This window comes from Tamandua tetradactyla, chromosome 6, assembly GCF_023851605.1.
Source record: "Tamandua tetradactyla isolate mTamTet1 chromosome 6, mTamTet1.pri, whole genome shotgun sequence".
NCBI lineage: Eukaryota > Metazoa > Chordata > Mammalia > Pilosa > Myrmecophagidae > Tamandua > Tamandua tetradactyla.
This window is the reverse complement of record NC_135332.1, coordinates 81,959,208-81,969,147: the sequence shown is the minus strand read 5'-3', so window position 1 is coordinate 81,969,147 and position 9,940 is coordinate 81,959,208. Positions and strand designations below refer to the sequence as shown.

The window sequence follows — 9,940 nt, the reverse complement described above, 5'->3', positions numbered from 1 at the left end:
TGAGCGCCAGGATGGTGCAGGACTCACGGTGGGGAAGTAGAGGGGGGCTCCAGGGCTGTTGGGTGTGGGGTCGGGCCTGACTGAAGGCTCACACACTCCTGGCAGAACAGGAGAACTGTTAGGGCCCCAGGGGATATTTGGAGGAGGAGCAAATGGTAGGTTTGAAATGTGTGGAGTGTGCGGACACCCAAGTGGAAACAGAGTGGGGACCAGTTCAAGGCCCCTGAGGTGAGTACAGAGAGTGAGATACTAAGGAAGAGGCACCCTGGGGAGAGCCTCTGAAGGGTCAGCAGAGGCCAGGGAGGCGGCCCTGTGTCCCCAGAACACAGGGATGAGCACCTACTGTCAGCGCGCCAGGCCAGACCGGGCTGGGGGCTGCTCACGTGGTTTGCAGACGCAGCCGTCTGAATTAGGCCTGTAGGGCACATCCATTTTGTGCTTCAGGAACATGCAACTGGATTGGGCAGGAAGGTGTGTGGTCACCTGCTGTGGGTGTGCCCAGGGTTAGGCCAGCTCAGGGGCACACTTGGAGGCAGTACCTGCCAAGGCACACTGGTTAGTCTGCTCTGGAGTCCTTGGGTCTCAGCTCAGAACTCCTTCCTGGGTCCCAGAAGCCAGCGAGTGACCCCACTAAGGGCAGGAACAGAGGCTGCCAGTGCCTCTCACAGCTGACCTTGGCTTCCGCTAGTTGGGCCCCTCGGCAGGAGGCACTTCTGGAGAGTCTGTTATGGGTTGAATTACCTGTCTCCTAAAAATTAGCCTAACCCTAACCCAGTACCTCAAGATGAGGCCTCTTGGAAATGGGGTTATTACAGGTGTAAATGAGCAACTGCAAAAGAGGTTGTACTTGGGTAGGGTAGGCCCTCAGCCCAGCACGACGGGGTTCCCTGTAAGAAGGGGCGAGGAGCTGCGGGATACGGCCAGGTGGGGACACATCCAGTTATGCCACAAGCCAACAGATGGGAGGCCCGCCGGCCCCACAGAAGCCAGAAGAGAGGCAGGAGGAGGCCGCGGCGTTCTGTTGCTTTAGGTCACCCAGTGTGCAGCGCTGAGGACCCGGGCTGGCGGCACCTGAGAAGAGAATGGGCCGCGGCACCGCGCCCTCCGCGCCTCCCTTGGGTCGGTGACGGGCTGTGCGGCGGGGGTGGGGCCGGCCAGCAGCCATCCCTAAACCGGCCACCTGGGGCGCCCGCGGTGGCGTCGACGCTCTAGGCTCAGCCGGGCTCTGTCGCCGCGACACTCCGCCCCCCACCCTCCATCCCGGTCCTCGCACAGATACCCCACGCGGCGCCGACCCCGGGGGTACAGCCTTCCTTGCCGGGATTTGGCCCGAGTGTCGATTCTAACCCGGCAGCAATGGTTCCGGGACCCGCGGCTGGCGTCCGGTGTCCGACCTCGACCTCTTCTGGCTCCAGCCCGGACTCATGCCGGCCGTGACTTCTCACCGCGTGCTGATGAAACCTGAGCCCACCCGGAACCTGACTCGCCTTGACGCATACTTTGACCCCTGAGCCCGCCCCAGTCCGTGTCTGGACCCCGCTGACCCGTAGCCGACCCTGGCCATGCATGGGAAACTGCTGCCGCTGGCCGGCCTCTACCTGGTACAGGGCCTGCCCTACGGGCTGCAGTCGGGGCTGCTGCCCGTGCTGCTACGCGCCCGGGGCTTCTCGCTGACGCGCGTCGCGCTAACCAAAGGCCTGTACGTGCCATGGCTGTTCAAGCTGGCCTGGGCCCCGCTGGTGGACAGGCGTGGCTCCCCGCGGGCCTGGCTGGCGCTCAGCACAGCCGCCCTGGGTGTGGTGTGCGGGATGCTGGGGGCTTTGCCTCCTGCCCAGACTGGCCAGGCAGGGTTGTCCTCCCCCGTGGTGGTGCTGCTCCTGTTGCTGAATCTGGGTGCGGCCATGCAGGACGTGGCCCTGGACACAGTGGCTGTGCAGCTCCTGGAGCCCGCGGAGCTGGGCCCTGGCAACACCGTGCAAGTGGTCGCCTACAAGCTGGGGGCAGCGCTGGCAGGAGGCGGGTTGTTGGCCCTGGTGCCCACCCTCTCTTGGTCCCTTCTTTTTCTGCTCCTGGCGGCCACTTACTTGTTGGCTGCTGGGCTGGCCTGGGTTGCACCAGCCTTGCAACGGCTGCCACAGCTTCAGCCCTCCGAGCCAAAGCCCGAGCGGCGGCACCTGTTGCAGGCAGTGCTAACTGTGCCCGGGACCCTGTGGACCGCAGGCTTTGTGCTCACCTACAAGCTGGGTGAGTGAGGACTTGATCAGGGCTGGGATCTACCATGCAGCTGCCTCTCTCTGGTTCTTGCTGGGATACGAATGCCATGCCGGCGGGAACCCAGCCCTGGCTCTAACACCGCAGGCTCCGGGCCTGCCTCTTCTCCCTTCTTTAGCTTTGACTCTACAGGCTTCTCTCTTCTGCACTACCCAGCCTGCTGGTGCTGGTGCCTGGGACCCAGATTATGACTTGGGATGGACTGAAGGATGAAGGCAATAACCCCTTAGGCCGTGTGTGTGTGAGGCTCCAGGGGGGAAGAGGGCATTCCTCTGCTCATACTCTCCTCTCCAGGTGAGCAGGGTGCTGGCAACCTGTTCCCGCTGCTCCTGCTGGACCTGGGCACCTCTGTCCCCGAGCTGGGGCTGTGGAATGGCCTTGGGGCCATGGCATGCTCTGTGGCTGGTTCCTCCCTGGGCGGGGCCCTGCTGGCCAGGCACAGGTGAGCCTTCCCCACCTGGCCTTATGCCCACCCTCCTCCCACCACCTGCACCCCTGACACCACATCTCTTCCCCCGCCCCCAGGCAGCCGCTGCTCCTCCTGAGGCCAGTGCTGTGGCTCCGCCTTGGGGGCCTGGCCTGTCAGACAGCCCTGCTCTTCCACCTGGATGCTGGCCTGGGCCCAAGCAGGGTCCTGAGAGGTGAGGGGCCCGTGCGGGTGGCGGTAGGGGTGAGGGCCCAGGGTCCTGCTGACTCCTGCTCTCCCAGGGGCAGCCTTGCTGAGCCTGTGCCTGCAGCACTTCCTGGGGGGCCTGACCACCAGTGCCACCTTCACACTGATGATGCGCTGCACCCACCATGCGCCCAGGACTCTGCAGGTGAGAGCCACGCGGGAGGGGGCAGCAGAGCTGGGGTGCCACCCAGGCCCCAACTTGAGCACTCTTTCCTCCACCCTCAGGCCACCCACTACAGCTTCCTGGCCACGCTGGAGCTGCTGGGAAAGCTGCTGCTGGGCACACTGGCTGGAGCGCTGGCTGATGGCCTGGGGCTGCGTTCCTGCTTCTCTGTCTTCCTTGCTCTCTCAGCCCTGCCCGTTCTCTACCTGGGCCTGGCACCTGGCACAGTGGCCTGAACTGGGGGGCCAGACTGCTGAATAAAGCTGAGTGGGCCTGTGCTCTGACTGTCCATGTGTCTGTGGGGCATGCAAGTAGTCTCAGGCCATGGGGGCTGCCTCTCAGGCAAAAGTGACTCGAGCACCTTTTATTGTGTCCTGTGGGGCCTCCCTGTCCCACCCGCCCCCATCCTACCAGCTGCCCAGGAAAGTCAGTCGCAGTCCAGGCCGCTGACATCCGCAAGCCTTTGCCTCGACCCCCTGACCCCACCCCGTGGTTAGGCTCCTGTGGGCCACGGGAGACAATGGGTGGTCAGCAGCTCCAGAGAAGGATTTCCTCAGTGGCCAGGCGCATCAGGGTGTGAAAGCTGACGTGCAGGTACTTCCTCCAAAAGCGCCGGTCCTTCCCATATACTTGGGCCGGGTAGCAGGGACTTCCTGTGGGGCAGGACAAAGTAGAGGCCTTGAGGACTCGTGGCCTGCCTGGGTCTGGCCTGCCAGACCTGCCCCAACCCCAAGCCCCTCACCGATGCCATGGAAGATGCGGGCCACGGCCCGGCCCGAGAACCTCTCCTCGGGCCGCAGGGTCAGGAGCTGCCGGATGTCACGGCGCACCTCTTCCTCCCCGTCCTGGAGCTGCAGGTGGAAGGGCAGGTCAGGCTCCTCCACCGACAGGCCGGAGCTGCCCGAGCCCCACACACAGCAGCCAGACTGAAAGCCTGTGCCTGGGTGGCTCTTGCTTATCTGAGGAAATCTCGAGCCAGCTCAGGGGCAAGTGCCAAGGCCTCAGCAGACTTAGGGCCCCTCTTGCTAGCGAGGCTGCAGGAGCCCGTTGGGGTGTTAAGGGGTTGTGTATGTGCAAACCTGTCCAACCAGGCCCTGGCCCTGTGTACTCACCCTGACCTGCCCTGGCTCCAGGCCCTGGCCATCCTCCAAGCCCTCTGGGTCCAATTCTTCTTCCTCAAAGTAGCAGCTGAGCAGGGCCTTGAGCCGGGTACTGCGCTCTTCATCAGGCTGCTCCAGGCATGGTCCGCAGCTGGGGAAGGCCACACTGCGGGCGGGAGAGGCTCGTCTGTGCTGCGACCTGGGGGAGCAGCCCCATAACCTACCCAGAATCCCCCTGTACCTGTGAAAGGTCTGGAACACCTGGCGCAGGCGAGCCAGGCCCTCACGCTCCCTGGTCTGCACGCGGTCGTGCAGGAAGTCGCAGATCTGGTCTTGCTCCTTGGCTGTCAGTTCTCCGTGGCAGCGCAGGTGGAAGGCCAGCTCCTTGAACTCCACATGCACCCCTGTGCCCAGCTTGGACTTCTGGTCCCACTGCAGTTGGCGAAGAGCTCGCCGCACAGGCGTCACCTCCCAGCCCATGGAGTCGGCCAGCTCCACCACGTCAAACTCCACGGAGCTGCTGCTGGTGTCCTTGGGGGGCCGCCGGGCCAGGCACTGGGCCAGAGGGGGGCACCTGCACTCAGAAGGGACAGGAGGTAGGTGGCGCTGCAGCCCTACTACACCCACTCCCAGCCTGGGTGGGTGTGCTCACCTGCTAGCCAGGGCGCAGAGCTGAGAAGGCCCTCCGGCACAGCGCAGGTGGCACTGGGCATAGGTGAGCGGCAGCAGCTCAAGCCAGTGCTGTGGGTGCAACTCCAGGTAGCAAAGCAGGGTTTCGATGGCTGCAGAGAAAACAAGCTCAGAGGCTCCCCAGTGCCCTCCCCCCCACCCCCACCCCTCACCCACGCCCCCGGCCTCACCCTCCTCGGGCATGTCCAGCGCCTGCACCATTGGCTGCACTGGTAACGCCCGCTCGTGGCCTGGGCAGGCTCTCCGGGGGGCCGTATCCTGGCTGTTGGGCTGCTGCTTGGCCTCCTGGGAGGGTGTGCCCCCTGGGGTCCCCTCCATGCTCACCCTGCCTTCCTGCCCCAGGAGTGGCCTGGCACAGCTGCAGGCAGGGAATACGTGCTGCACCAGTCTCTTCACTGCGAGGAAATCCACCGCACCAGCGTGGACGTGTCTGCGTAGCTCGCGGAGGTCCTCGCCCTGCAGAGGGGAAGGGGCTGTGAGGAAGCAGAGACAGGTGCACATATGCGGGGCGGGGGGGGGGGGGAGCGGGAAAAGCCCATGAAGGGGGCAGTGCTGGCACCTACCTGGGGCCGCAGAAAGAGGTGGCAGTGTGCGGGCTGCCCGTCGCGACCCGCCCGGCCCACGGCCTGCACGTAGCTTTCGAAGCTCGGGGGCAACCCCAGATGCAGCACGGCCCGCACGTCCGGCCGGTCCAGCCCCATCCCGAAGGCCACTGTGGCCACCACGACCCGCAGTTGGCCGTGCATAAAGGCCTGCTGGACGCGCCGCCGCTCCCGGCCACTCATGCCCGCGTGGTAGGCTTCAGCCACGGCCTCGGGCGTGCCACCTGTCGGGGTAACCGACAGGTAGGTGGGGGGGGGCGCGCGAGCTGGCAGGAATGGGACCCGCGACCTGGCCCTCACCTCCAGGCCCTAGGCAGGTGCGCAGGAGGGCGGCCACCCGCTCCGTGTCCTCCCGCCTGTTGCAGTAGACAATGATCGAGTCCAGGGCACGGAAACGGTCCCCATGTAGAAGCGTCACCAGAGCCTGGGTGAGGGGAGGGGCCAGTGTGGGCACTGGGAGGCGGGGCCTCTGTGGGGAGGCGGGGCCTCTGCAGTCAGTGGGCTATCCATGGCCCCACCTGCTCGGGGTCCCTGTCTGTGGACACGGAGAGGTGCAGGTTGGTGGGGATGGCAGCCGGGAGTCCACTGAGGCCAGGATCCCCTGCCACACCCAGGTGCTGGGCCACATCCCGGGCGGTGCTCCGCGTGGCGGTGGCCGTGAGACCCAGAAAGCAGCGCACACCTAGGCGCTCCCGCAGCACCTGTGTGGGGTGGAGGCCATGAGGGCACCACCCACACCGCCCACCCAGCCTGCCTCCTGCCCGAACCCACAGGGCCTCACCTTGCAGACTCGCAAGTAGCAAGGCCGAAAGTTGTGGGACCACTGGGACAGACAGTGGGCTTCGTCCACACAGGCAAAAGCCACTGGCGGCAGCTGGCCTGGTCGTGGGAGGCAGGAGGGACCCCACAGCCCAGCTCCCACCAGTGCCTCTGGGGACAACATCAGCACGTGGACCTTGGCTGCCCGTACCTGAGGGAGGTGGGGTCAGCAAAACAGCCTCAGTGCCACCCCCCTCCACCTGCTGTAGACCTCCTTACCTTCTTCAGGGCCCCTTCTCGCTGCTTTGGGGTCATGCTTGAGTGGATGCATGCTGCCTTCAGGCCAGGGGGCAAGCCCGAAACCTGCAGAGAGGGGCACTGCCTGCCACCAGCCCTGGCCCTTCCCCATGGTACCCAGATGCCTCCACCCCACTGCAGGAACCATGGGGACAGGAGACCTTGACCCAGAGCATGGGATTCTTGGACTGGGGCTTCAGGGTCCCCAGGGGAAGCCAAAAACCAAAAGGCCTGACTGATCTTCTCAGCATATCATGCCTTGCCCAGGGCTGCTGCCTTCAGGGTGCTAAACTGTGGAGTAGAGAGAGCTGTGGGCTGAGGATGGCCAGCTCCTCAAGTTCCAGGAGCATGGCAGGCACAAGAAGTGGCCGTCAAAGGGAGCTCTAGCCCCAGACAACCCCCTTTGGCTGGCACCCTGGGCCCTGTTCCCACCTGGTCATCCATGAGCGACACGAGAGGAGAGATAACCAGTGTGAGGCAGGGGCTGCGTTGGGCATAGAGCAATGCTGGCAGTTGGTAGCATAGGGACTTGCCAGCACCAGTAGGCAGCACCAGCAGTGTGGACAGGCCTAGGAGTGGTCAGTGGTGAGGGCTGTGGTACAGTGCTCCACCTCTGCCCTACCCTGCCCAGGCTCCACCCTGCTCACCAGACAAGATCCGCATGATTGTGTGCTCCTGCCCAGGGCGGAAAGCTTGGTGCCCCAATTGCCCCAGGGCCTGGAACACCTCTGCTGGGGTTTCTGTGGACACAAATGTTTCGTAACCTGCAAGCTCAAGTCATCCTGTACTCTCCACAAAGGCCATGAGCCACCCCCATCTACTCACCTGCCACCCGCCCTGAGGGCCCAGGCGGGTAGAGAGGCGGAACCGTGGAGGGCAGGCATGGCATCTCGGGCACAGGCCAGTCAGTGGGCACCAGCAGCTGCAGCCCAACTGACCCTGGATAATCCTTACCAACTAGGGTGAGCAGAACAGAGGGTGATGTGGAGCTCCAAGCTGGGCTGGGGTCAGTCTAGCAGGACAGCCACTGGGGCTCCTGCCTACTCCACTCACCAGAGAGTTTATGGCGGGCAGTGCCTGTTCTTTCCACCATTTCTTCCCGTGTAAGCAGGGGCTGCATGTCATTCTCATCCTTTCCGTCTTCCTGGGGGGCCAGGGCAGGCTCTGGGCCAGAGATGGGGAAGCTGGCAGGGCCTTTTTTCAAGCCCCAAATATCCCCCATCAAAAGCACAGCACCCTCCCCACCCTCCTCCCATGTTGGCCTGACACACTCCTGGGGTAGAGGACTCACCAGGGTGGGGACACTGGTTTGCCTGGTGGCCAGGCTGCCTACAGTAGAGGGAAGATGCCTTGCCTGTAGCTTTGGGCCATCCACCCCGAAAACACTCTCTTTTCTTCTGCCACTTCTGCTTCCACACCTGGGGGGCAGGAAGGTGGGTCACAAAGACAGGAGACAGGAACGGATAGGGGAGGGGCTGCTACAGCAGCCAAGTCACGTCTGCCTCACCTGTCTGCGGAGGTGGCGGCCTCGCAGGGCTGGGCCCCGCATATAGCGTTTCTGCTTCAGGTTGAGCCTGACATAGTTGCCTCTGTCCTGAGGGGCTGGTCTGCAGGAAATGCAAGGGCAGCGTGGGTGCTCAGCACCACTGGCTCCCTCCCAACAGAGAGGCTACTCAGGCTTGTGGTCAGAGCTGGTACCTGGCTGAGGCAGGCTCTTGGCACGACTGAGATGGCTGCTCCCTCACAAGCCTCCCTGGTGAGTCCTCCCTGAGCTCTGCAACCCCAGCTCCCTCAGGCTGGGGTGCAGCTTGGCTGCTGTCTTGCTGGGCCTGTGCAGGGCTCCTCCCAGGCTCCCTCCTCCATCTCTGCTCTTTGCTTTGTTTGCTGCTGGACTGGGAGCGCCCTCCAAGGATGCTGTTGGGCTGCAGGACCTTTGGGCCCTGTGGAAACGCCTCCGAAACCACACTTGGGTCCAGGGCAGCCAACATGCCTGAGGTTGGACACCATGACTCCTGTTTAGGGCCATGCTGTTCCTCCCCACCCAAGTCAGGCCCATAGGTCCCCTCATGGCACCGCTGCAGCCAGCTGGGGTCTAAGGAGCTCAGTCGCAGGCTCAGAGACGACCGGAGTTGCTGGGGCCGGTGGGGCCCTGGCTGGGGCGCTGGAGGCTGGGGGGTTGCCTCACTGCATTCTTCTGGAGAGGCGGGGACGGCTGCTGTATCTGGCAGAACCCATATAGGTGTCCTAGGAGATCTTTGTGCTGGCCTAGGTATGCGGCTCAGAGCTGGTCCAGCCTGGGAGGGTGAGGACAGAGCAGCAAGCAGGGACTCAGGCTCCCAGGTGGTTGCAGTTAAACCTGTCCCAGTATCCCTACCCTCAACGACAGGGTAGAATGAAGCTGGGATGGAAAAGGAAGCTGAAAGAGCAGAGGCTAGCTCTGTGCATCTCTCAGGAAAGTCCTGCTCTAGTTAGTAAAGCCGAGTGTGTGTGTGTGTGTGTGTGTGTGTGTGTGTGTAATCTGGTGGTTTTGCCCTCAGGCCTCAATGCCTGCCCAGCCCATGCCCTCACCTGCGGAGTGCCCTTCAAGTTGGCTCTGAGTCTCTTCCCATAGTCCTGCACAGATCCCTGGGCTCTGGGTCCTGGGGTAGAGTGCACGCGCTGGGTGGCAGCCCGATTGAGGTGAGATCCCCAGCAGCTGGCCTCCGGAGCCTGCAGGAGGAGCTGGGGAAGGGCCCAGGCCAGGTAGAGACTGGTGTCAAGGGCAGAGATGTCTCCACGACCCCTCCCCAGGCCAGCAAGACCTTCTCCACCCTGCGGAGTTTTCCTCCAAAGTGCTATGCCAAACAGAGGCTTGCTCACGACTCCCCGGGGCTCCTGCCAATGAACCATACAGGATGCTAAGGTAACCTGGCCGGGTATCTCCTCGGCCGCCGTAGAAGGCGACTGCTCGGGGTTGCCGGGCCGGGCGCTGCCAGCCGGGTCCAGGACCTTCTTCAGGGAGCGGTACTCCCGGTAGAGCGCTGGGTGGGCGGGGGCGAGAGGTCAGCCTGGGCCCGGCCCAGGGGTCCCGCCGCCCTCCTCGCCCCGCTGTCCCCGGCCCCGCGCGCTCACCGCGGGTCTCCTCGGACGCCTTCTCCACATCGCCCTAAAGGGGGAGGAAGTCAGCCTGGGCCGGCACCCTCCGCCACCCCTTGACCCCCGCCCCCCGTCCCCCCGCACCTGGCCGGGCCGCCGCCCGCGCCGCTGCCAGAACGCGCGCTCCCACTCCAGCAGCCGTGCGCGAATGTTCTACAGCCGCTCCATGTGGCCCCTACGCATCTCCCGCCGTCTCGCCGGCGCCGCCGCCAGCCAATGGGGACGCTCGGCGGGCGCGGGGCGGGCGTCA

At 64.3% G+C, this 9,940-nt stretch overlaps 2 protein-coding genes across 2 annotated transcripts; one reads left to right on the top strand and one right to left on the bottom strand.

The window, feature by feature from the left end:
• The first annotated feature begins 1,226 nt into the window (after window positions 1-1,226).
• On the top strand, window positions 1,227-3,384 carry SLC33A2 (solute carrier family 33 member 2). Its single transcript, XM_077166474.1, has 5 exons — window positions 1,227-2,244; window positions 2,566-2,713; window positions 2,797-2,912; window positions 2,980-3,089; window positions 3,170-3,384. Exons 1-5 carry the CDS (start codon window positions 1,563-1,565, stop codon window positions 3,341-3,343), a joined length of 1,230 nt encoding a protein of 409 aa, XP_077022589.1. The 5' UTR covers window positions 1,227-1,562; the 3' UTR covers window positions 3,344-3,384.
• Window positions 3,385-3,437: 53 nt separating this feature from the next.
• RECQL4 (RecQ like helicase 4) lies at window positions 3,438-9,858 on the bottom strand. Its single transcript, XM_077166473.1, is given in 21 exon segments — window positions 3,438-3,760; window positions 3,850-3,958; window positions 4,220-4,373; window positions 4,449-4,781; window positions 4,860-4,989; window positions 5,068-5,353; window positions 5,461-5,723; window positions 5,800-5,923; window positions 6,018-6,200; window positions 6,281-6,469; window positions 6,538-6,621; window positions 6,988-7,124; window positions 7,203-7,295; window positions 7,381-7,512; window positions 7,609-7,719; window positions 7,847-7,973; window positions 8,063-8,162; window positions 8,254-8,849; window positions 9,124-9,575; window positions 9,667-9,700; window positions 9,775-9,858. Coding segments are annotated over 21 exon segments (3,846 nt in total). The 3' UTR covers window positions 3,438-3,635.
• Window positions 9,859-9,940: the final 82 nt, after the last annotated feature.

What these genes read in the sequence shown, in the direction of transcription:
- SLC33A2 (XM_077166474.1), top strand. Translation starts at nt 1,563, where the DNA reads ATGCATGGGAAACTGCTGCCGCTGGCCGGCCTCTACCTGGTACAGGGC. An exon ending in TGTGCTCACCTACAAGCTGG is followed by an intron (nt 2,245 to 2,565) that starts GTGAGTGAGGAC and finishes TCTCCTCTCCAG; the next exon opens with GTGAGCAGGGTGCTGGCAAC. An exon ending in GCCCTGCTGGCCAGGCACAG is followed by an intron (nt 2,714 to 2,796) that starts GTGAGCCTTCCC and finishes CCCCGCCCCCAG; the next exon opens with GCAGCCGCTGCTCCTCCTGA.